The following is a 23989-nucleotide window of genomic DNA, read 5'->3' on the forward strand; positions in this document are numbered from 1 at the left end:
TATAACTGGTATACGTGTATTTTAGTTGCTTTGGGGATGCGCTGCACAATGTCTTCGCCCCTTTTCCGACTCACTCGACTAAGCGTTGTCATAACCATTGCTTTTTTCCGGAATGTACATGCCGAAGAGGAGGATGATTACTATCGAGTTCTTGGGCTTGATGCGGAGCACGAAGACGTGAGTGAGCGTGATATCAAATCAGCATGGCGTAAACTCTCAAAGAAGCACCACCCTGACGTGGCGGGGGAATCGCAGCGCGTCATGTACCAACGTATTCAGCGCGCGTACGAAGTGCTTGGAGACCGCAGGAGGCGAAAGATATATGATATACTTGGTACCGAGGGGTTGAAGAAGTATGAAAAACCCCAAGAACAGGGAAGACATCAGAGCATCTTTGATACATTTTTCTCCTTTATTGGCGGAGAATCAGGTGGTAACGCAGACCGTGGGTCCGATGAAGAGTTGATGTTGCTTGTGACCCTTGAAGACATGTATAAGGGTGCCGCCCACACCGCTAAGTTACCGCGCATAAAAATATGTCGCAAATGCCGTGGCACAGGAGCACGAAGCAAAGACGACTACGTTAAGTGTCCCCACTGCGGGGGCGGTGGGCGCGTTGTTCGGAGAGTCCAAATTGCACCGGGATTCATACAACAAATTGAACAGGTATGTGGGCAGTGTGGTGGTGGTGGCCGCGTTGTTAGGAGAAAGTGCCCCGTCTGTGGTGGGCATCGGCTAGTTCGCGGCAGCTCCTCAGTGAGCATTGATATTGAGCAAGGCACGCCCAATGGGTACAAAATGACGTATGAAATGGAGGCTGACCAGCAACCAAATAAAATGCCAGGTGACCTTATTTTTACAATAGTAACCATTCCACATCCTGAGTTTGCGCGCATGAGCAGCGGCAAGGAGGGCGTTCCCGACGACCTTTCAACGGCAGTGGAACTCACGCTTAAAGAGGCCTTGTTGGGATTTAACAAAACACTGAAGCACCTTGATGGTCGCGTGTTGTCGTTGGTAGAGACGGGTGTCACCAAGTTTGGACAAATCCGCAAATATGCGGGTGAAGGGATGCCACGCCATCATGTGCCGTCGGAGCGGGGGAATCTTCTGGTGCTGTACACGGTGGAGCTCCCAAAGATTCTTACGGAGGAACAGAGAAAGGCTATTGAAAGGGCACTCGACTGAAGGGAGTGAAGTTGGGGAAAGAGAAGAGCAATATAAGTGAGGACTTACAAAATTGCACTTGCACCAATGCACGTTTGCGCCCACTTGTACGCACTCGCTACAGTATATGTTATGTGTGTGTATGCGTTTGTGTGTCAGGGGGGAAGGTCATTACCGTGACATGAAAAGTATTGAAATGTGTAGGTAGCTTTACCTTCACATGCACTCACATTGCAATAACTGCTGGTATTCTCCGTTTGCCTTTCCCATCTGTATGTTGGTGCTTCTTCTTATTGGCGTTTCCGTTTGTTAATTTACTTGCATTAGATGTGTTGCCACCTTCCGCGCAAAAATTTGCGGAGTATATAGGAAGGTAGCGGTTGTGGCACCAGACAATCCACACGATTTTTCCTGGTTTTGTCGGCTATAATAGAGGGCAATTTCAAATACTAAAATCAGATCCACAGAACTAAGTTCCAAAAGAAGGAGGGGACGGAGACGGGAATTTCGTTTCTACAAAAATTCGTATATATATATATATATATATGGGTCGCCACCATGATGTGTCAACGGCAACTGTTAGTGCATCCTCTAAAGGTCCTCTCTTCTCGCTTACGGGAAGGGGTGGTGAAGTTAAACGGGCCCGTGAGTTGATTGCCTCCATTGGGGGCACTGTTACTTCAAATGATAACAAGGCGGATTACCTCGTTGCTGTAAAGGGCGCAGGGCGGCGTAAGGTGGAGGATTTTTGCAACGCAAGGCAAAATAATTCTCCCACTGACAGTGGAAACAAGGTGGTCCTTCTGGACATGTTGGAAGAGTGGAGCAGTAATGGTTCTCTGCCTAAGCGACGTGTAAGAATGGAAGACGCGGAGTTAACGAATTTGTTCAGCGCAGCCGCGAACGAACGTGCACGGCGCTCGTATGAAGTTCCTCCTAGTTTTCTGAAACGGTCCCGCGTAACACTCGATGCGGAGGGAAGCGTGGTGGATGAGTCAGACAACGCTGTGCTCCTTAAATGCGGCCCAACCCGGTCTCAGTTAGGGAAGATGACGCCGTCACCCTCCTCAGCTGCTACAGTGGAAACTGTACGTTGCAACGACCGAACGTCTCCTGTGAAGAATGGAAAGGCAGCTGGGACTACGCGCTTCCGACCACTACTTCTTGATGACGAGAGTCCTGACGATCAACCGAGCCGGCATCAAAAGATGGCTACTGAAATGAGTGGAAAGGTGAATCCGATGCGATTAGCTTTCCGGCAGCGCCCTAAGCCCGACTGGGACACATATTTTTCGGATCCTTCTGTAGATTGCGGCGTATTAACCACTGAGGGAAGCACCACATCAACAACGTTTCACCACCCAGCTTGCTCGTCAAAAAGTATTGGGTCGCAGCCCAAGGTGAAGCATACCCGTAACGAAGCTATATCTGATGGAAATATCGCAAAACAGAAAAAAAATGGTGTCCTGTTACTGTTTGACACTAACAAGGTAAATTCCAACGGTCGGTCTTCTGTGCCTCCCAAAAGCGGCCAACGGCAAAGGGGGACTGCAAGTATTCACAGTTGTAGTGTTGGTACAAAAACCGCTTCGGTATTGAGTAGGAGTGCAGGGAGTGCCAAAATACCTCCGCGACAGTTGTCGACAGTACAGCAAAAAAAGAAAGAAGAGCAAAGCATCAGCCACGCAAGCAGAAACGCACCGGAGGGGGATCGAGGGCCACGCATCGAGTGCCCGACTGGCACATCTGCATCACTCTGCCGAGTCGTGCCAACAGTCCGCAGAGCCAACGAAGACAGTGCGAGCAGCAAGAAGGCGGCAACCAGTGGGGCGTCTCGAATGCCACCATCACTTCCCCCTCGTCTCCAGGCCGCCTCAAAATCCTCTCGGACTGACGGAGTCGTCACAACTACGGACGGAGCGGTACCCCCGTCTACCCGGCAGTCCTGGAACTCACGGCCATCGTCGGCACCCGCAGCGCCCGCCAAACAAACTGGTGTTGCTGCCCGACGTTCAACGTGTTCGGATCCATTGCTAAAGCGCGTCCGCCAGAGCATATACTGCGAGGGCATTTCCGAGGAGGCCTGTGCAGCGGTGCTTCAGCAGGTTGTGGACCGCGCGTGCCCCGTCAACTTTGACAGCATCGCTGGCTTAGACACGTGCAAGCGTATTCTGCAAGAAACCATTATTCTTCCGGCGAAATGTCCACAACTGTTCACAGGTCTGCGCCGGCCTTGCAGTGGGTTGCTGCTTTTCGGGCCACCAGGAAACGGTAAGACATTATTGGCGAAAGCAGTGGCCAACGAGTGCAACACAACCTTTTTTAGCATCTCCGCAGCGGCGATTACTAGTAAATGGGTGGGTGAAAGTGAAAAGATGGTACGGGCGCTGTTTTCGGTTGCGCGCGCTCTTGCACCTAGCACAATATTTATTGATGAGGTCGATTCGTTGTTGCAAGCCCGTGGGGCTGCGCAAGAGGGTGAGGGGTCGCGTCGAATGAAAACGGAGTTTCTCGTGCAGATGGATGGAGCTGGGAACGACACGCAGATGGCACGCGTATTGGTTATGGGGGCCACAAACCGACCATTTGACCTAGATGAAGCGGTAATTCGCCGGTTCCCGAAGCGAGTGTTCGTCCCACTCCCCGATGCCCCCGCGCGGGCACAAATTCTACAAAAACTACTTAACACGGTGGAAACTCCAAATACTTTGAGCTCAGAGGCGTGGGAGAGGGTCGTCAAACTTACTAGTGGCTACAGTGGGCACGATTTGAGGCAACTCTGCGAAGACGCAGCGATGATTCCTGTGCGGGAGCTTGTGGCAGAGAAGCTACGAAAGGGGGAGAACTTGGCGGAGCACGCACACAACGCACTGTTGAGGCCGTTAACGCTCACTGATGTTGAAGCCTGTGTTAGTGGAATGAACCCCAGTTGTTGCCCGAAGCTATTAAATGCGTTGGAGGAGTGGAGCAAAACTTTCGGAAGTAAGTAGTACCGCCGAGCGACTCCACAAACTATGTGCACCCTGCGTTCCCCGTGACATAACCTGAAACATTTTTGTCAAGCTATTCTCCTCATCAACATGTTCTCCGCGTTCCCACAACATCTGCGCACTTTAAACAGTTTTGGACGGAACGGTTACAACACGTGTCCCGCCTCGCTGCCTTCGGTTACCATGTGGAGATGCCATCATGTAAACTGTTGGGAGGTGACGAAGTTGTCCCTGCAACGGGCACTCTTAATTGTATCATTTGCCCCTTTCACAATTATGTCAGTCAATCACTTCCTTAATGAGTTCTTGTGTGCGCATGTGTGTGTGTGTGTGTGTGTGTGTGTCTTTCCATCATTTCTTCTTTTGGGCGATTGATTGCATGTGATGTATCGCGACGCTTGTAGCGGCCAATGTTTCCATTGCGTCAAGCGCCAGCGTATGTGTGTCCCACCCACCTTTTCCTAATTTCTCTGTGAGTTGGAAGTGTTTAAGTAAGTAATCGTAAGCCATTTACTTTCTTCAAACACAACAAGTGGTACTGAAGGTGTGAAACTTACCACAAGTACGAAGACACTGATTAGGTGCGTGCAGATTCATACGTTGTGGCAATGCCGTGTGCCACTAAAGGAGAGGCTTCACCTCCCGTAACCACACCAGTGGGACGTGACGGGTGCCTTTGTGTCGTTACATGGCAGACTGCAGGGCGCATGTCACTACAAACATGTGCTTTGGAATCTGCTGCAGATGCACTAGTTTTCTTACGCAACAACTTACCGGGAATTGCACTGTGTGGTTTATGGGTGGACATGCAGAAGTGCAGTGAAGAAGAGCATCGGCAAGTTTTACAGCTGCTTTACCCAAACATGCAGCCGAGTCACGTGGAGGCTGTGCTTGCAAATGATATGTACGACGTGGTGGAGTTGCAACCTACGGAAGGTGAGTATGTTGTTGGCTGCCTTTCGTGTTCCCCGAGCCACGGCGGACCGTTTCCTGCTGCAACCGCTATGTCGCGCACTGAGTTAGGTTGCGAGGAAGGGGTTTTGTGCTCGTTTGTGTGTAGTGAGCGTGTACTACTGACGCTGCATACAGCACCGTTTGCCGGTCTCGCGGAGTTATTTCGTCATGTTCTGAGGGACAACTCCCAGTGGCCCATGAGTATGTCGGCTATCCTTTGCACCCTCGTGTGTTACACATGCGAATTGAGCCTTCCCGATCCTACGGCCCTAATTGGGGAGGTGGATTGTATCGACGAGATGATGCTGTTGGTTGCCCCGGGAAAGCGCGACCAAACGGATATGCTCCGACGGGTAGCTTTACTTCGCCGCCACCTTTCGGCATTGAACCGAAAGCTACAAGAAAAAGCGAAACTTATCTCAGAGATGACTGGTCCTGCAATGCGTACGACTTTTGTGTCACGTGAGTTGCATTTGGGTTATATGTATCGGGAGGCGCTTGAAGGACTTTCGCAAGTGCTGTCACGCCTCGAGTGTGCACAAGATACACTGGATCATGCAAACCTCAACTTTATGTACGCCATAACAATGCGGATGTCGCAGACGTCAGCGGGTTGCGATCGCCAAGTTATGATTGTTAACAAGATTGCCACTATTTGCCTTCCAGCCATTCTGGTGGCCTCCTTGTTTGGAATGAACTGCAAGGTGCAGTGGGTGGCAGACGACTGCGACAGTCTTTACCCATTTTGGACTATTGTTGCTCTCATGATAGTTTGGATGGCTGCTCTCCTGTTTCAACCGGTCCGTGACCTCATCAGGGAAAAGGGTGGATAAGCCACGAGGGTATCGTTGTTTTGTGCTTGAGGTTGAGATTAAAAACTCATCATTGAACGTTCTAACGGGTGTCGATCCTCGACTTGGGTGTAGTTTGCGATGTGTCCGGTGTGCCCCAAAGGGCGAGTGTGTAAAGTCACTTCATCATTTTGTTAATCTGTTGCTGTCCCCATTTGTATGATCCGCACTTCCATGTGGTTGGCGGAGTTTCCCTAGCGCAGAAAGCGCTTAATTGAGTACCTCGTCTTTTCCTAAACCTTTGAAAAGGGGGAAATTGTGACCATATACGGAAAGCATACATTTAAAAGAAGGTGGAAAATGCGTCTTTCGGTCGAAAAGGAAAGTGTTGGGGGGCGAAGGTATGTTATTGTTCAGTGGAAGACCCTTCATCCTACCGGCGGGCTCACAAGTGATCGGCACCACCGCTACCACAAATGAAACCACTGATGACTATAACGTTTCACTCTTGTCGTACGAAATGTCTTGACGAAACTTATACTTCGTTTGATTCTGAATTATTTATTCCTTCCTTCACACCCTATCATTCGTCGCCCCTTATTTACTCTTTCCGTTGGAACAATGATGTGAATCTATCTGTGCAAATGACACCTCTAGTCTGAAACACAACATGACGCGAGCACAAATACAAGTTATCCCTGGCTGAGTAATCCAACTCCATTCTCTGTCCCTTCCCTAAGCAATTCATATCGAGTTCTCTACTGAGAGAATTCGCATATATTTTTTTTATTTCCCATGTAACAAGGTGTCTGACGCCTTATTATATGCTGCTCAAGGCTGGTGTTACTCGTGAGTTTGCTCCCCGACGGCAACTTAAATTTTACCATAACACTTACGGAACTGTGTCTGTTGGTTGTTGACAGTGCCGAAGTTCAGTGCTCTTCCCTGATGAGTGTGAAGGTAAATGTCGCTACTTTCCCTCCGGTTGCTGAAACGGAGGTGCCAACGGGACTTGAGAGTGTGTTTAGATGGTTTCTTCCTTCAGTGGTGGGATACACTGCAGAGAAACTTGCAAAAAAATTTAACAGTATCTAAAACAATTTCATGACAAAGTTGACAATAAACAACTTTACGCCCATCCTTTCCCCGCCCCTGCTGGTGTTGCACGCAATGTTGTCGTTGGAGGGCTTTATGTCTTTCTGTTACAGAAGAATGTCTCGCAACTCCTTTTCTCCACACTTCCCTGCGTATTTAATCGGGAACTAAAAGGATCACGGGGTTGCAGTAAGAGAAGACGTCGTTTCCATAAAGTTTGGGTCGAGGCGAGAGCAGCAGCGACATGTGGAGACAGAGTTTAAACAAATAGCACCAAATTATTAATTCTTCACTAAAGTCTTTAAAGTTCACTTACAGGTTTATACAAAGTGAAGAAATATGGCACGAAATAAAAAGCCATTGGACCACCATCTAGACAAACGGATTACCTGTAGGTTTTTGGAGGGATATTAACGCGTTCCGTTTCCCGCTTTCGTTGCCGCACATAATATGCCGGAAAAAATCCATGTTGAGTTACCACCGGATGGTCTTCTTTGCATATTTTCTCTCTTTAATTTTTGAGTCTTCTCCTTCTCCTCCTCCAATCACAAGCCTTCGTCTTTTTGAAAGTGCATCTCAGTGTGTAGGCAAAATGAGTTATATAATTGGCCATGTAATGAAAAAGACGGTTTTTGTGCTAGTGTTTGCGATTGTTGCGGCATCCAAAAGTGATGAAGATGATAATGATGATGATTTTCGAGTACCCACATGTGAGCAATTACTCCCACGGTGGCGGGACGATTTGATGTGCTGTGCTGAGAAGGTACGGGATAAAAACACTTGGTGTTGTGTCAACAACGTGTCAAAAAGCATGTGGACTGCTTTAGAGGAATGTGCCAAACAATCCCCGCGTGATTTTACCACATACCCGTGTAGTTGTCTGTCGCAACAAATGATAGAAGCAAATGGTTGGACTGAAGAAAAGGAAAGAAGCATTAAGAATGCGGAGGAACGGGAATCGCAATAAAACATCAAGTGAGCTGGCAGCTGAAGAGGAAATTGTGGATTGAAAAGCGGAACAAGCAATAAAGGAAGTTAGCTCGGCAACCTAGTTAGGCACACGTTTGGGAGTAAGACCAACCTCATGAAAAGAATAATCCTTACAGTAAGCAAATGAGAAGATGAAACAGATACATCAGTATCAAAAAAGGAGAGTCTGTCCCCCCCTCCCTTTACATTTGGTGACACCACTTCTCTTTATTGCTTTTACTTCATTACTTATTTTATTTTAAGGTTTATCCATTGTGGGTTGTTTCTAGTTGCTATTTCACGATTTGTTTCATGCCAAACATGTACATGTCCCTTCGATAAGAAACAAGGTTTTCGAGTTGCAATGTTCATGTTGTTGCATGTGTATAAAGTTGGGCACTATTCCCTTTTATCCGCATCCGCAACTTCATCACTGTTTTGTGCAAGGAGGGGAGGGGAGGTATTTTAGCAAATTCTTTTCAGAATAATGTGAAACATAATTGGGAAACGCAATAAAACAAGGTAATGATGGGACGATGTGATGTGATGTTTTTGTTGTTGTTTTTGTTATTCTCGATTGTAGTTGATACCGCTAATTTTTTTTAACTTTTCAATACGGGGATGCATACATTTGATCGCTTTGCCTCCTTGATGTTGTGTACCTCTTATGAAATTATGTGTAGCATATCCTCCATGGGCTTTAATTCTTTTGATAGTAGTTGGTTGTCCCCCATTTGTAAAGTGTTGTCCACAAGATTTCTCCACAATAGATTTTGATCTGCTTGAAAACACGTTTTTTTTTATATTATGGTACAATAATATGTCACTCTTACAAACGTCACCTACAAACGCATTACCATTATTAGTTGTTGAATATGTTTGCCCATTAGGCGAAGTGCTGGAGGTGCAAATGATAGTGAATAAACGGATTGAATTTTTGCACATTTATGCTGAAGTAGATTATATTATGCGTAAATGAGTGTGTTTGGTTATTGGTGATTCCCCTTGTGAGGGGAATGGAAAAATTACGCTTAAGTTACATGCGGTGCTGGTGGAAACTTTAGTTTCCGTAATAAAGGCCACCATCGGTAACTTGGCTTACTTTCTTCTTTGTATTATGAAATTGGTGTGTCTGTGCTTTTACTTTTGATTTTTCGAAAAAGGACAAAAGAAATAAAGGATGCGGATATATTTCTCATTTATTGTCGTATTGTTGACTGGGACAGTGGAAAGTTCAAAAGCAGGAAAGAAGGGTTCACAAATATTGAATGAAAACGAGTTTAAAACATTATGTGGATTTGTCAATCTGACGTTTGAAATACAGAAATTGGCGAGTGAAGGAAAGCCAACACTTGGAGGATTGAAACCTGAAAGTGTTAACGAGTCCGTGAATACCATTTTGTACGGCAACAAAGGCAGCACCGAAATTGGTTTCGAAGGCGAAAACGACAGGAAAGATTACTGCGGGGACAGGCAAAATCGAGCCCACAAATATGCGGGGAAAAGCTTAATAAAGGATATTTTGTGTCTATGTAAACCCCACAGAAGGCAGGGCCAAAACGGGGCTGGTGCAGAAGATCTGTGTTTTAGCGGTAACAAGTGGTACAAGGGCGGTGAGGTGTGGAGCAATAAAGAGCAAGCTAAGCAGCATTGGGAGAAAATAAGGTTGCATTGTAACCAACTTCCGAAACGGGAGCAACATATACAAAATCAATTATACCACTTAAAGGAAAAAGTTCAAGCAGTACTGAGAACAGCGACAGAAAAGAAGGGAAGGGAATCAGATCAAAACATACGACTCGGGGGTCATCAGGCAACAGAAGTGAAGCAATGCTCAGCAACCACTGGAAAGGGTAATTCGGTGTGTTTGATGTATAACATCACTTCCGGCACACTCACCAACCATAGCATCCCCTGGTTAAAGCATCTTGAAGAACTTGCCGAGAAAATACCGAATGATACACGAACCAATTTGGGCACGAGTGAAAACGACGTCGAAACCGTTCCAAATGGAGTTGGAGATGCCGCACCTTCAACGGACCGAAAGATTAACGAAGGCATTCGCACTAATGATGATAATAACAATAATAATGATAATGATAATATTAATTACAAGCACAATGATGGTAATAACACTGAATATAATCTAGAAGATCCACTAATGAATGAAAGCGGAACTAATACATCCGCAGAACCACAAACACGACCACTTTGGTCAGTAAATGGGAACCCTAACCCTAACCCTTTAAAAATACTTCTTTTACTGCTCTTAAATTAAAAATATATGCATATAAATATTAAAACTATTATATTTATGATGAGATACATGGGTTTTTTTAATACCGTCGGAAAAATTAATCAAATGTTTCTGTTTCAATATGTGCTTCCCTTTGGATGGCATAAAATATAATGGGGGGTGTGCAAGGTGTAATGTAAACATTTTTAGTTTTCGCTGTGGTGGCAGATGCTTACATATATTAAAATGATTTTATCGTTTCAGTGCCTAAGCCGTTTCTGCTTTGATGTCGGTGAGTGCCGAGCGAATTCGCGGATGATGTGCTGTACGAGTGGGGGATTACGTAAATAATTGATTTTTCGACTTATGTAAAGAAACGTATTTCGACATGCTTAAGATATTTTAAGTTAGGGAAATGTATACCCTTAAATGCATGCGGAGAGCGGCGGCAGGTGCTGTCGTCCACATTTTCCACAACGCTGAATACGACAGTACAGGCGAAAAAATTGCGACAACATTCGTGAAGTGGGGGACTTGTATGTAAAGGTCCGAGAATTAAAAAAGTGTGGGTAAGCTTATGCAGATTAGGTCCCGAGTCCCCGTGACTCCTTTTCTATCAAATCTAGTGCATGCTGCGAGGACACCTTTTTGAGGTACTCCGACGCTGCGTTTTTAACGTCATTAATATCATTTGGGAATTTGAGCAATGAGGTAAGCGGTTGAGTTAGTGGGTAAGAATATTGCTTACTGGTAAGTGTGTTCTTAGGTTCAACTTACCAAATCAGGTAGATGTTGCCGATGTGTATGCCGGAGGGAGGTGGAAATGCAAGAGAGGGAGCCACTTCATTATTACATTTTTCGCGGATATGCAAGACGGTCACCTGCAAAGAATTTTGCTACGCGACTGAAAACAGAGAAAACAGAGTGTGTATAGGCTGAAGTATCAAAAAGGGGAGGCAAGTTCCCAGGGGGTGTTCTAGTATAAATGGCCCGAAAATTGAGAAAAAAAAGATCGGGTACTGATTATCCAGTTAATGGCCTAAGACTGCTTGTGGTTGAGGTGTCTGTGTTTTCCCTAATTCATTCTCCTCTGGAGATGCAAATAAATTCATGTTTGGTGGTGTACTATATGACCGAAAGTTGTGTTCTTTGAGAATAATAAGGCGGTTGTATGCGGCTTCGTTTATGAGGAGCCGTAACGATTTGGGGCGACTCTCCGCGATGGAGCGATGAGGGAGTTCACCGCCACCCGAGGGGGTTTTGGTCGATTTTGGAGATTTTGTAACATTGGGGCAGGGGCGAGAGAGTACTGAGGATATGTTAAGTATCCTTTCTCATAATTTGACTTAAAAGCGAAGTCTTACGTGGGGAGGAACGAGAGGTTACGTTGAACTTGTGCGTGCTTCCAGTTAGTATTCTGCTGGCTGTGTGGATGCACAACTTGAACCTGACTTACTTTTACCATATGCGGGAGACGGCGTATTCATGTCGACGAAATGTGGTGGTATCTGGGTATTGATCATATTGCCCGTTTGGCGCATCTACGATAACAATAGTGATGAGAGAGGTGTGCTGATTGCGTACGATGGTGCAACGTTATTTCAGGGGCAGTATCGAAGTTGTATAATTTCATGTGCAGGCGAGTAGGATTGCTGGGAAGGAGAGTTTGTGTATGGTGCGTGTGCGAGAGTAAGGGCTATACGGCACCATAGCGAACTAAAGTGACTGAACTTATTTTCTCATTTGGTGCAAGGTCGCAGCGCAAACCAGCCACGAGTGGCACTCCCATAATAGGCGGCTCGTCGATACGTCATGTGTATACTTCCAGAAAAAGTGCTCGTGCGGAGTAAGCAAAAACGTCATGTATATGGTTAGTGTTCACACGTTGGGAGCACAGTGTTTTATACCGAGAAGATATGGGTAATATTGCATATACAGTGGGTTTTTTTTAGCAAAGTAAGGAGTAACTTAGCAAACGGGTTGTGTGAAATGGCGTCTTTTTTCGGTGATGCCACAATCGTCTGTGATGGCGAGGGAGGGAGGGTTGACATCAACGTAACCAATGTGAGTGTCTTCTGGACTGATGTGAGGAGCAGTGGAGTTCTGCTATTTGGAAGGATAACGAATGACAGGTATATTAACGTTCACAGAGGTAGACTAGATGCCAGGCTGCTTCTATTTCTCGTTCCTTCCTCGTGGTGACCGCGCCGCCGTTCTGCCCACAAATATGCATTACGTGTAAGTGGTGGTAAAGAAAGGGGGGATTGTTTACCTATCCCTCATGAAAGGACGTGTTAAAGGCGAAATGGCTTCTCAAAAGTGCAGAGAATGTTTTCTAGGTGGAGCACCGTCTTTCTGAGAACCGCGAGCAAGGGCTCACCCAGTTTGGTCAAGTGTTGTCTGCTTCATTTTCTATGCTTTGGTGTACCTCGCCTTTACAGTTTGAGGTGAAAGGGGAACATAATTAACTTAACCGCCCCCGCTCATTTGCACTCTGACTTCCGCAGTATGTGTTGTTTCTGCGTGGGCGTAGAGGAGCTGTTAGGCGAGTGGTGCCTTCACATTACGGAGGGATGAAATAACGAATGACAGACTGCAGTTTGTTTTTAACGTAACATGCATCTTTCTTTAGGTAGCGGACGTTGAACCCGCAGAAAGTGTGTTATTGTGACGTTAGAGGAAGAGGCAAGTCAAAAGATAAGCGGATACTAACTAAACACTTTCGAGGCCGCCTGCATGGATAAATGGATAAATCAAGAGAAACAACAGATAAAACACGAGAATTACCTTTTATCGCGCGTCGCTCCTGCAGTAGGACGACCTTCTTCAGAATTCCTGGGCACAACTGCTGTCAGTACGTCCAGCAGGCTAGCTCGGGAAGAAAACTTAACCATAGTCTTCAACATACGCGCATAAGTTCCTTTTGATTAAACAACCGGGTGGGATGGTTTTCCATCGTTTCCAGTCTACCAAGGGCAAATAGAAAAGCGGCAGCACCGCATTCATAACGCGATTCATGCAGTGAGGACTCCTTCCTCGCCATCCGCGGCATGCCTTTTATACAATAAGGATCGCGCGACTCCGTGCTGCCTCCGCAGCCAAATAATTTTATCGTCGGCACCGTTTTGGTTCTACAGGGAAGGAGTGCCAGGCTTCAAACAAGTGCGGACATTTTGTGTTTGGGAAAGTGCTTTGTACCCCCGTCCCACACCACCACCACTTTATGATTGCAGCAGAAAACATTCTTGAGGGGCCCGCCCACCTAGTGTCGAAAGTTGAGGGAACAGCACTTTCTTTACTCCTTGTAACGGTTGCAATTCTGAATTTCCTTCCGGTAAGTGACCTAATGGTAACGGGCAAGGTGCTGTCGCTTTCCTTGCTGCACTGGAAGGTGTCGAAAAGGGGGTGTCCTTCCTGTTGTCGGCACAGAAGTGGCATGGGTGAAGGTGGAAACAAAATGTGGGGAGAAGTATCAAACTTCAGTCAAAGGGCCTGTGCGTTGTTTGCATTGGTGGTACACGATGCCTGGAAGGTAAAAAAAAAGCGGCACATCGCGATTGGGAGCACTACTTGACCATTTGCGGTGCGGCGTGTGTAACACTAAAATATAAAACAGTGATCGTGGGTAAGCAACAAACGACTGAACAGATTTATTATCTGGCCTCGCCTACTTGTATGTTGTGGTCCCTCGCTTCTTTTCCAATGTTCTTACCCACTCATCACTTCATATCATGCGTGGCTGAGTGTGAATTTCCCTACGTTCTATTGATACTGTCTTTTTCATTCTCATGTAGTCGCGTGTGCGGGACGCGCAAACTTGTTGGATCTGAAAATGACGAGTGCTTCAAAAAAATCAACGGAAGAAAATAGTGAGGAAGTGGAATGTACCAATAGCTCCAGGAAACGGCGGATGAGACAGAGGGAACGGAACATATACATCTCGGAATGCCATGGAATAAAGGAGCTATCGTCGCTCGTACGTCGCGGGTTCCAGCAGATAATGACGGCGAGAGGGTTGTTTATATCTGGGTGCCCTGATCTCGTAAAACTGGATGATGGGACCAGTGGGGAAGAAGAGGGGGGAGAATATTACAGGCAGCTGGAAGAAGTCCAAGTTAGCAGGTGCCCTCGACTCACCGATTTAAGCGGGTTGGGGAAGTGCAAGTACTTGAAGGTGGTTGATATTTCTGACTGCCGAAAACTGGAAAACATAGGGGAACTTAAAAGTTGTCGAACACTGGAGAAACTCGCGCTCTCACGGTGCACAGGCTTGGTGGATGTGAATTTGAGGGGATTTGGTAAGTTGTTATCTTTCGATATTTTCAAATGTGCGAACTTGACAAAGATATGCGGACTTTTCGGATGCCCCATACTAGAAACATTAACCGTTGAGGAGTGTGGAGACGTGAAAGAAATGGAGGTACGAACTATACGAGGACGGGTGGAAACGCTGAGAATTGCAGGGAAGAGGGCTATGGAAAATGTGGGATTTTTGTGCCTCTTCACCAATATGAAAAAGCTCGCACTATGTGGGTGTGTTGGGACTGTCGCGGAGGTACTCGGAGAGGAGGCCGGTGGGCTTCCCCGTCTAAAATGGTTGGAGTTGATTGGCATCCGCATGGAAAGGCAAATGAAGGATAAGCCTGGAAATGGTGTTGCAGCGACTGAGGAAGGAAATAACGCTAAACGGGTATTACCAATGATTGTTCAGAACGAATGATCACCATCTTGACTAGCTGGTAAACTCATCGACAGTGATATGGGGCTGAAAACTATCACAGTCTCTCTTTGGAACAGCCTTTCTCGCACGCCAGATGGATATTACCACAGCGGGGTTTGTCATGTAATTACAGTGTGTATCTGAGTTTGAACGCGAGAATGGCCGGAAATTTTGTAGTTGTTGGTGTTTGTGGTTTCCTACGCAGGAAACCTTGTGATGGCGACAATTTCTTTAAACCAGTGCAAGTAGGCAGGAACACTGAACTGATTCAGTGCCACCTCAAAGTTGTTGAAAAGGTAGCCTGCGCCCAATAAGACCTTAAACAGACTTGCTATACGGTTCCTTTCGAAGTGGAAAACACGTTGTAGAGAGTAACTGTTAGTAAAAAAAAACACTATTACGAGATGACTAGGCGTGTGTGTGTGTGCAGGGGTGGTATTAAATTCTTATGTGTACTTGGGTGTTGTAGGTGTCTCTTATGGGAATTTCAAGAGTGGTCACTTGTTTGCCAGCGCGTGTGAGTGAGAAAAGGTTGTCGAGTGGGACGGCTTTTAAACTGCTTTATGAAAATGTGTATGTGGAAAAGTGTGCATGGTGGGTAGTTGGTGCGATCCAACTTCAGGAAGTACCCGGTGACAATCAGCCATGTGGCGTGGGCGACCAAAAAAAACAAAGTTGGCAGATATTTTTTGTACGTGGGGGAGTTGGGTTATGGAAAAAGCATATCATCAGCGCCATCGGGGGTTGGGAGGAGGCTGATAAAGTGAGAAGTGGGAGCGTTTAGGCTGTCTCCGGTGGTTTGTTTCACTTACAGTGGAAGTTGTCCGCCTTCTACCGATATTATGAGAGCCATGATAAACGCAGAGAAAGCAGTTGTCCCACCTATGCTTATAGGTACGTCGTTTCTATTGGCACACAACTGGAATACGTAAAGAGTTATGTGTTTTATAAACTCACGCGCATTTGTCGAGGAGATTGAAAAATTATGCAGAAAAGAAAACAGGGTAGTAATGTGTTGAATTTTATTCTGAAGACATACGTGTATGTCTACGACGGCTGTTAGTTGCGAAGAGCTGGTTGTTTTTCTCTGCTATTGTCTCTGCTGCTTTACCTACCGTTTTTCCTTGATTTTCCTTGAAGCGTGTTAGGGAAAGTTCCATAGATGGCAACACAGTTAAATAGTGATACGGTGACAGACTCGTTTCCGAAAAGTGGGGAACAGCAATCGCGGTCAGACAGCGGGCTTGGTGAAAGGATGAACGCGGCAAGAAACAAAGGATGGAAAGAATTAGATATATCCTATTTCAAGGAGGTGGAGGATGTGGGGAACCTCTGTGAAGTGGCAGGTTTGTTCTTGGAGGACCTAAACTTTAGCTGGTGCACGAACATCCGCACAACTGGGTTGGAAAAAATATGCACAGTTGAGTGCTTTCCGAGTCTGCAAAGGCTGTATCTGAACGGCACAGGGACAAATGACAGATGCATCGACAAACTCAGCCGTGGGAATCTAAGAGTTTTGGAGTGCGGGTATTGCAGAAACATTACGGACGTTAGGCCCCTTGAAAGGAATGAAACGCTGGAAGTACTTTCGCTTCGAGGGTGCCAGAACATCGTCCATGGGTTGGAGGATGTTTGCGGTCGGTGGCTAATAAATTTGAGAGAATTGTACTTGAGCGATATGGTAGCCGTCACGGATGCGTGCATAGAAGCTATCGGTAATAGTAAAAAAAGCCTGGTCCGCTTGGAATGTGAAAATTGTGAAAGAATCACAAACGTCAGTGCGTTGGGAAACGTCAAGACATTGAAGGTATTGTTGCTCAATCACTCCAAGAACATCGCAGAAGGAGTTTCTAATATCTTCGAAATATCGGAGCTTCAAGACTTAGGCTTCCGTGGTTTTGCTAAAATTACGCAAGTAAATTTGATGCCGTGGCAGCGTTGTGCGAGTTTAACAACCCTTGATCTCTCTGGATGCAAAAAAGTAACGAACTTGAATCTGGGTGGGGAGTGTAGAAAACTCGTGTGCCTTAAGCTTTCAGAGTGTCCGCAGCTGCGGGAAGTGGATATCACCGGGTGTGAAAGTTTGACTGCACTAAATATTTCCGGACGTTGGCATCTTAAAGTTGTGAAATTGAATGGATGCAAGGAGTTGAAGTCGATTGATCTTTCCGTGTGTCCGCACCTTGAAGACGTATATGGAGTATGCGACTGCAAAAACTTGGAAATTTTTAACCTTTGTTTTTGTTCACGACTCACAAAATTGGAACTGGTTGAGCTTGAAAAGTTAAAAATGTTGAATCTTTGCGGGTGTAAGGACCTTGAAGATATCGGAAGTCCAAGCAGGTGGGGCAAAAACTTGGTGGAGCTTAATGTTTCAATGTGCCGGAAGCTTAACTACATGGATTTAAGCGGAAGAGTGAAGCTGGAGAAACTTAACCTTTCTCAATGCGACAGCCTTGTAGAGGTGAATTTAAGTGGGTGCCAAAACCTCTCTTCTTTACTTGATCTTTCAAACAGCAGGGAGCTCGAAATCTTGAATTTGTGCAACTGTGGGGAGTTGCCGGCGCTTAACGTTGACGGATGCGTGAATCTGCAAATACTGATTCTGAGCGGATGCCGCAGTCTGTCGACCATGAAACTTTCCGAATGCAACAACCTCAGGGAGACAGATTTTAGCGGCTGTGCGAAGTTGTCGGCTATCAAACTTTCCAGTAGAAGGGGGATAAAGTTAGTTAAATTGGACGGTTGTATAGATTTGATGTCTCTGGATTTGTCAGAGTGTGTGAGCCTTAAGGATTTGATTGGAGTAAGTGGCTGTACCCAACTCAAGTCACTCAATCTCTCAGGTTGCAGCAGGCTCGCTGATGTCGCCGCACTAAAGGACCTCAAGGGGCTGGTGAGGCTCAACCTTTCCAGGTTGGTGGAGGTTGTGGACCTGAGCATGCTGACTGGGCACGAGGATCTGGAGGAGCTCAACCTATCTCAATGTAACGCACTTGCCGATATAAGCGGACTGAAGGGCGAATGCTCGACAAAACTGATATCTTTGAATGTATCATGGTGCAGGAGCCTTTCGGCTATCTGTGTGCTGAGTGAGTGTTGCCGTAATTTGACCACGCTGGATATTTCAGGTTGCTGGAACCTCGATGATATGAGCGTGTTGGGGTCGTTAAAGAGCTTGAGTGTTCTTAATCTTTCTTGGTGCAGTCAACTGACCGACATAAATATGTTAGCGGGTTTGAACTGCTTGGCTGTTCTTAACCTTTCTTGGTGCAATCAGCTGGTTGATGCGAGTGTAGTGAGCGAGTTGGAAAGTATAGCCATTCTTAACCTTTCATATTGTTGTGAATTAGCGCGTTTAAATTTGAGCGGATGCATAAAACTAAAGTGCCTTGATATCTGTGGATGCGTATCCCTCAAACATTTAACTGGATTACGCAAGTGCACGAATTTAGAATCACTCTTCGCTTGCGGATATCGCGACGCGGCAGAAGACGTTCGTGACGAGTTCCTGAACATTCCATGCTCCGCTACGTTACATATCGATGAAAGCACGGACCGGGAGGTAATACAGGAACTCATGGGTTGGGGTGTTAGAGTCAAAACAATCTGAGACCGGCATGATTGCTCGCCAGGTGGTGTAAGCAGTTGTGTGGCCGAAGCTGATCTTTACACATTTTTTTTGCGCGCGGCACAGGGTCAAACACATGCTACCGGAAAGCAGGCTAGCCTATACCCACTCCCTTTCATAGACAGACAACTTTTTTTCTGGAACAAGTCCAGTTGCGCCATCATTTTAAGCGTTGAACGTAGTGGCTGCCATCGTACGGGTGCGCGGGGCCGTAGGTGCACACACCTTTCGGCCACATATGTCTACTTCAATTGAGGCTATGACGTTGCTTAACGCTAAGGTGAAATGACAACTCTACGTGAATAGGTGCTTTTATTTCAAACATGACCTAATAGTTACGAAATACATAACATTCTTTGATAACACAGCGGATTATTCACCACCCAACCACTATCACCTTGTCTTCTCGTATTTTCTCTCGCCCTTTCATTCCAGCACACTTACGAACTGGTATTTTCCACGCTTCTTCTCATTTTTTTTGCATGCCCACACGGTCCTTAAAGTTCACAAATTTTAGTTTGTAACCCGCCTTCTAAATGATAGAAGTTGTTGTGACAAAAGCGTAAGAGGTCGCCGAATACACATATCAACGCAGACGAAGCCACGACAAAAAAATTAAAAGGCACGCATAAAGCGACATATGTTATCCATAAGTACTAACACATTGGGTAACAACACCCCGAGGCATCGCATCTTCAACAAAAATGTAAAACAAATGATCATTAGCCACACTTTTACAGCGCCGAAATGTTATCTGCTTTTCTTGTAAACCCCAAACCTCCCAAACATATTTAAAAAAAATTTAGCACAATTCTGATTTGTAACTTTTTCTTACCTCCGCTAAACCTACCTCTTTTAGCACCCATCGATTAAGTACCTAGCATCTCCCTATGTTTACTTTTTGTTTGACATCTTTTAGCTAGCGGTCGACTTCGCATTACTACTTCACCCACTGCGGCGTTAGGTCTGTTCGCGCTGGCAACAGTGATGCCCCCGGCACCTTCTGATTTAGTTGCATTGTTACGTGCCATGGTTTCAGCCGACGCATACCTTTAAACCTTGCTGTTTGGATTTCTGTGTGCCGCATCGGAGGGAGGCAGCGCTTCCTTTTCTACATCGTCGGGCCTAAACAACTTTACCAAGAAAATTTCCACATCTACGCGAAGCCGTTAACCTCTTTTCTCTGGTCTAATCAAGCCACATTATCCACTTAGTGCTCAGGGGCTATTCATTGTAGTAAGTGTGTGGGAGTTTCCACTCACCCTACTCTTAGAGCGTCACAGCAGCCCTCTATTTTGTGCCCACGCCAGTGCTACAAGTTCTCGATGAGGGTACCTTGTTCCATACATTTTGTCGGGTGGTGCGTGCATTGGAGATTCTTTGGAACCGTTTTCAATGTCAGGAACGCTCCGCTTCTCAATCTCTTCCCATTCAATTTTTATCTGGGTGTTTGTTCCCATAAAGTAGAGTACCCCCCGCCACATCAATGCGCTCGGCTGCACCTTCAATAGAGTAATTGGCTCCGACGCCAAGACCACGTGGCCAGTGCCGTAAAGGTCTTCCGTTCGCCCGTAGGACCTGATTAAAGTTGAAAAGACGTCCAAATGCGTTGCGTTGGTGTGTGGAATAACGTGGCGACGAAAAGTGGTAACTTCAACAGAAGGTAGCGGCTTTCAGTGAAGGCTCTTTTTCCAAAGCGTCGTTGACACCTCACCCGCCAGTGAGGTAAGTGGCCGCTAATTTTACACCCATGGGGTTTCCTCAACTGGCAAAGCCCATTCTCTAAGGTTGAGCTTCCTGTGGCCTCGTCTGCTCGCAGGTGAAATTTATGCAGTTTTATTCTTCACTAACTGTTTGATTTTCCGCGTGGTGTAAAGTGGGCAACAAAAACGAGGGGGTATTATTGTAGGCATCAAGCAATCCTAAGGGTGTACTTCCTTCGGAGTGGACTCAAATTCTTTACAACCAAGAGCCCTACCAATTAAAAAGAAGGTGCAAGCAAGAAACCTCACTGCGCGTACAAAAGTAAACAAAAGAGGTGAATAATAACGGCCGAATACTGTAAAAAAAAACTAATGCGGAACAGTTGTGTGTGTTGTGGTTTGATCAATGTTATTCGCAGCCTCGGGCTCCCACCAAAAAACTAAGACTTGTAGGAGAGTGGTGTGTGACAACCAAGCTTGGGTGTTCTTGCAGTCAGTCAGAAAGTGGTGGTTATTTTTCAATTATAACAATGAGCACTATAACTGTACTAAGGAACTTTAGAAAACAGACACGAAGAGTCTTGCCACTAGCAGTACCGTTGAGTTGGAGTCAAAGTTAAATTAGGAGCGGTTTCCAGTTCCCTGCAGACCACCAGAGTTAACACCAACCTCTTCTTCAGCATCTTTCAAAGTTCGCCACCGCTGGAGTGTCAGCAATTGCGCTTTAAATATCACCTCTCGACCATGTGGTGTTCTATGCGAGAAGTGATGTGGCTACCACAAACTTTGTGCCTTTTGTGTTCATTTCCATGGACCTCCCTAGAGTTCCATCAAGTAGCCCACCTGCATTCAATGTTTCACTAACTGCATACTACAGTGGTGTACGCGGCATTCTAGCAACAGCCTTCCTCAGTCAGTCGTGTCTCACCTCGAGGTGTTTAATCTTGTGACGGCTACTTGGCGATGGTCTCTAAGTTCTTTGGCCGTAATGCACCTTATATTTGTGTCACTGACAGAATTCTCAAACCCACTATCTGTTGTGCGTTCCGCTAACCGCTGTAACGACCTATTGGCTTCTCCCACTTCCGCAGATGGGTCCTTCGTTTCTAGGAGATTGATTCGTAGCATCGTCTGCGTTCTTGTATGTCCTCCCTTCCTTTGCAAACACCCCCACCCTGTAACCCCCATACCCATCACCCTCATGTTCTTTTTGTTCACCTTACTCTCCTGTCCACCTATCTGTATCACCGGACTGTTGTTGTATCTCTACTCCAAAACATGCAACACTGTTCCACGTAACTTTCGCAATTTTCCTCACTACACAAATTTCCACGAACTCCTTAAACCTCCGAAAGCGACGAATCGGCCCCACTTTGGTGATATCCCCCTCAACCTTGTCAAGTATCCCCCTGCTCTTCCCTTGTGATGCGGTTGTTGAAAACGACTAATACACACAAAACTCCCAGTGTACTCCATCCTACCACAAAAAAAAAACATATAGTTGCATCCTCCATCGCCTGTTACCAACATTTGATTTCCGATTATTTTTTGTATGCGCAGCATAAAGTTCCTTAAATTACCCTCACACCATGATATTTATAGTGGTTAACAACAGTCTCTCTCCTATCGATAAAGGGGTGAACCAGCCGCTTTGCACACACTTTGTGCCCGGCTACATCTTTTTGTCTCTAAGGTGAGGGCATTTTCCCGTGAATTTATGATTTCACCGCATTTTTTTCCTCCAAATTTCTGCCAACTCTGTATTGAAACAACTGAACTCATTCTATCAAATATTCCGTTAATTCTTGAGCACATCAGCACACACTCTCGAAAACCCGGTGAATGCTGCGACAAAACCTCCATCGGAGCGATCACGCTTTAGACAGAAATGCAATTCCTGAGAACATTACCGATAAAACGTGTAACCATCCGCACTACATTCAACTCTACACTTTTCTGGGAGTCTTTACCACACACCTTTATCCCTTCTATTCACTTAAGGTGTTAAATCTAATTTACTCAATACCTATTTCAAGGGATTGTCAATTCCATCTTGTTAAAAAAGGGACAAACCAGCTTGGAAGGAGTTTTCCTTTCTATTCCGCATTCTTTCACTTCACGGGATACTGAGAGTATTGTTCAGTCAATATTATTGAAAAAAAAATGTCAACACACTGCTGTAGCAAAAAAAAAAAAGAAAGCATAACTTGAGTGATATTTGAATCACATCACGTCGCTTACTATATGAATTTCCCATTTACATTTGCTATCCTCTAATTCACATCCCTCCCCTGCCTTGAATCCACTAGTGTTTACCTGTTGTTGACGTTACCATCGTTAAACGTCAGAAGAGCCTTTTTTGGAATCACGCCCGTGCTCATTCTGACGTTGCTTTCCTTTTCTCTTAGTTTCCCGTCTTACCTGATATTTGCCAATTCAAACCAGGTTTTACTTAATTTTTGGCATTGCCAATTTTCCTGTTTGACTCTTCAAACTCTTTTTGTAGCTTTTCAATGGCATCTGCGAGCGTTCTCTTATCATTCTCGTAGTCTTTCAGATCCCTCATTTCGTTGAAAACTTTTAACAACTCCCTCATCCACGGTATATTCTTAATATCTCTGTTCCTACCCCTAACCACGTAGCGCACACGGTGGCCAGGGGCTTCTTGGGGCAGAATCCAGAGCCGCCAGAAGCTGAACTTTCTCCTATCACCAAAGACATAGGTAGTTCCGGTACATCCATCAACACCGTGGTTAATCATGTCGCGGAAGTCGTTTACTAGTTTGTTAAACCCTTCTTGTGGGCCTTCCATACTTGAGCACTGTTCTTTGAGAAAATACCACCTTTCCCCCGCGTCTTCATCTGGTCTCCACACCGCCCTATTATCTCCCCTAGCGCAACGACTACAGCAGAGCTGAGTTTCTCTTCCCAAATTCATACGAGGCGCGCACAAACACAACAAATCCCTACTCAATGATACGGACGCTTTAAGCTTTTGTGAACGTGAGAGTTGCTGCTCACATACCTGTCTCCTGTCGGAACTGCGTGCTTTAATTTCTTGTGGTCGATATGGAACACCATACAGCGCGCGATTAATACCTTTTTCGAGATCACTTGCTTTCAAAACCCATCTCCGATTTTTGGTTATATTTTGGAATATCTGCGCAACGGAAAGAACCTTTTTTCTAATCTCCACCACTTCACGTTCGGACAATCCTCCTACCGAAAGTAGGGTTGTATTTCCCCTAGTTGCCAATTCTTTTTTCGATTCATTCCAAAACACTTTGTGGAGTGCACAGTTTCTTTTCCCCGCGCCTTCGCAAGTTTTGTTCAAATCCCTGTCTCCACTCATTTCCAAATACATTGCTCCAATTCGAGCCGCCCCTTTAGTGATTTCCTGTGCTTCTTTCATCTTTCCAAGTGCTGCTTCTGCCAAATTTATCATGCCACACAATGTCTTAAACTCATCCCCGTTAACTATCCGCCGATCACCCGAGACAGTTGCCGGGAATACCAGCGCAAGCAAAACAGTGCAAAGATTTATAGCGCGCATTCTCTCCCTTCACTTCAATCAACAACTTCACCTCTTAAAAATACACAAGAAGATCATATAAAAATGCGAATGCATACCCCACATGCACCTTTGAATAAGTTATAGGAGTTGATAGAAAGGTAAATATACTACAAGTCAAATACCAACATTTGATGGATGTGCTTCTAAAAGTAAAAAAAG

General features: G+C 45.7%; 8 protein-coding genes across 8 annotated transcripts, besides 5 other annotated features; 7 read left to right on the plus strand and 1 right to left on the minus strand.

The window, feature by feature from the left end:
• Positions 1-23989: part of a sequence feature (sequence corresponds to BAC RPCI93-1J15) that runs on past both edges of the window.
• On the plus strand, positions 37-1188 carry Tb927.3.1430 (chaperone protein DnaJ, putative; the record flags this gene model as incomplete). The annotated part of the gene is made up of 1 exon (XM_838644.1): positions 37-1188. One exon carries the CDS (start codon positions 37-39, stop codon positions 1186-1188), a length of 1152 nt encoding a protein of 383 aa, XP_843737.1.
• Positions 1694-1714: a microsatellite.
• On the plus strand, positions 1713-4157 carry Tb927.3.1440 (AAA ATPase, putative; the record flags this gene model as incomplete). Its single annotated transcript, XM_838645.1, has 1 exon — positions 1713-4157. One exon carries the CDS (start codon positions 1713-1715, stop codon positions 4155-4157), a length of 2445 nt encoding a protein of 814 aa, XP_843738.1.
• Positions 4465-4501: a microsatellite.
• On the plus strand, positions 4766-5944 carry Tb927.3.1450 (hypothetical protein, conserved; the record flags this gene model as incomplete). Its single annotated transcript, XM_838646.1, has 1 exon — positions 4766-5944. One exon carries the CDS (start codon positions 4766-4768, stop codon positions 5942-5944), a length of 1179 nt encoding a protein of 392 aa, XP_843739.1.
• Tb927.3.1460 (hypothetical protein) lies at positions 7464-7964 on the plus strand (the record flags this gene model as incomplete). The annotated part of the gene is made up of 1 exon (XM_838647.1): positions 7464-7964. One exon carries the CDS (start codon positions 7464-7466, stop codon positions 7962-7964), a length of 501 nt encoding a protein of 166 aa, XP_843740.1.
• Tb927.3.1470 (variant surface glycoprotein (VSG)-related, putative) lies at positions 9147-10244 on the plus strand (the record flags this gene model as incomplete). Its single annotated transcript, XM_838648.1, has 1 exon — positions 9147-10244. The coding sequence occupies one exon, from the start codon at positions 9147-9149 to the stop codon at positions 10242-10244; it is 1098 nt and encodes a 365-aa protein (XP_843741.1).
• Positions 10034-10099: a microsatellite.
• Positions 10236-10282: a sequence feature (AT_rich).
• Tb927.3.1480 (hypothetical protein, conserved) lies at positions 14035-14922 on the plus strand (the record flags this gene model as incomplete). The annotated part of the gene is made up of 1 exon (XM_838649.1): positions 14035-14922. The coding sequence occupies one exon, from the start codon at positions 14035-14037 to the stop codon at positions 14920-14922; it is 888 nt and encodes a 295-aa protein (XP_843742.1).
• Tb927.3.1490 (leucine-rich repeat protein (LRRP), putative) lies at positions 16085-18535 on the plus strand (the record flags this gene model as incomplete). Its single annotated transcript, XM_838650.1, has 1 exon — positions 16085-18535. One exon carries the CDS (start codon positions 16085-16087, stop codon positions 18533-18535), a length of 2451 nt encoding a protein of 816 aa, XP_843743.1.
• On the minus strand, positions 22709-23809 carry Tb927.3.1500 (variant surface glycoprotein (VSG)-related, putative; the record flags this gene model as incomplete). The annotated part of the gene is made up of 1 exon (XM_838651.1): positions 22709-23809. The coding sequence occupies one exon, from the start codon at positions 23807-23809 to the stop codon at positions 22709-22711; it is 1101 nt and encodes a 366-aa protein (XP_843744.1).

The sequence above is a fragment of the Trypanosoma brucei genome, chromosome 3 (genome assembly GCF_000002445.2).
Source record: "Trypanosoma brucei brucei TREU927 chromosome 3, complete sequence".
Classification (NCBI taxonomy): domain Eukaryota; phylum Euglenozoa; class Kinetoplastea; order Trypanosomatida; family Trypanosomatidae; genus Trypanosoma; species Trypanosoma brucei.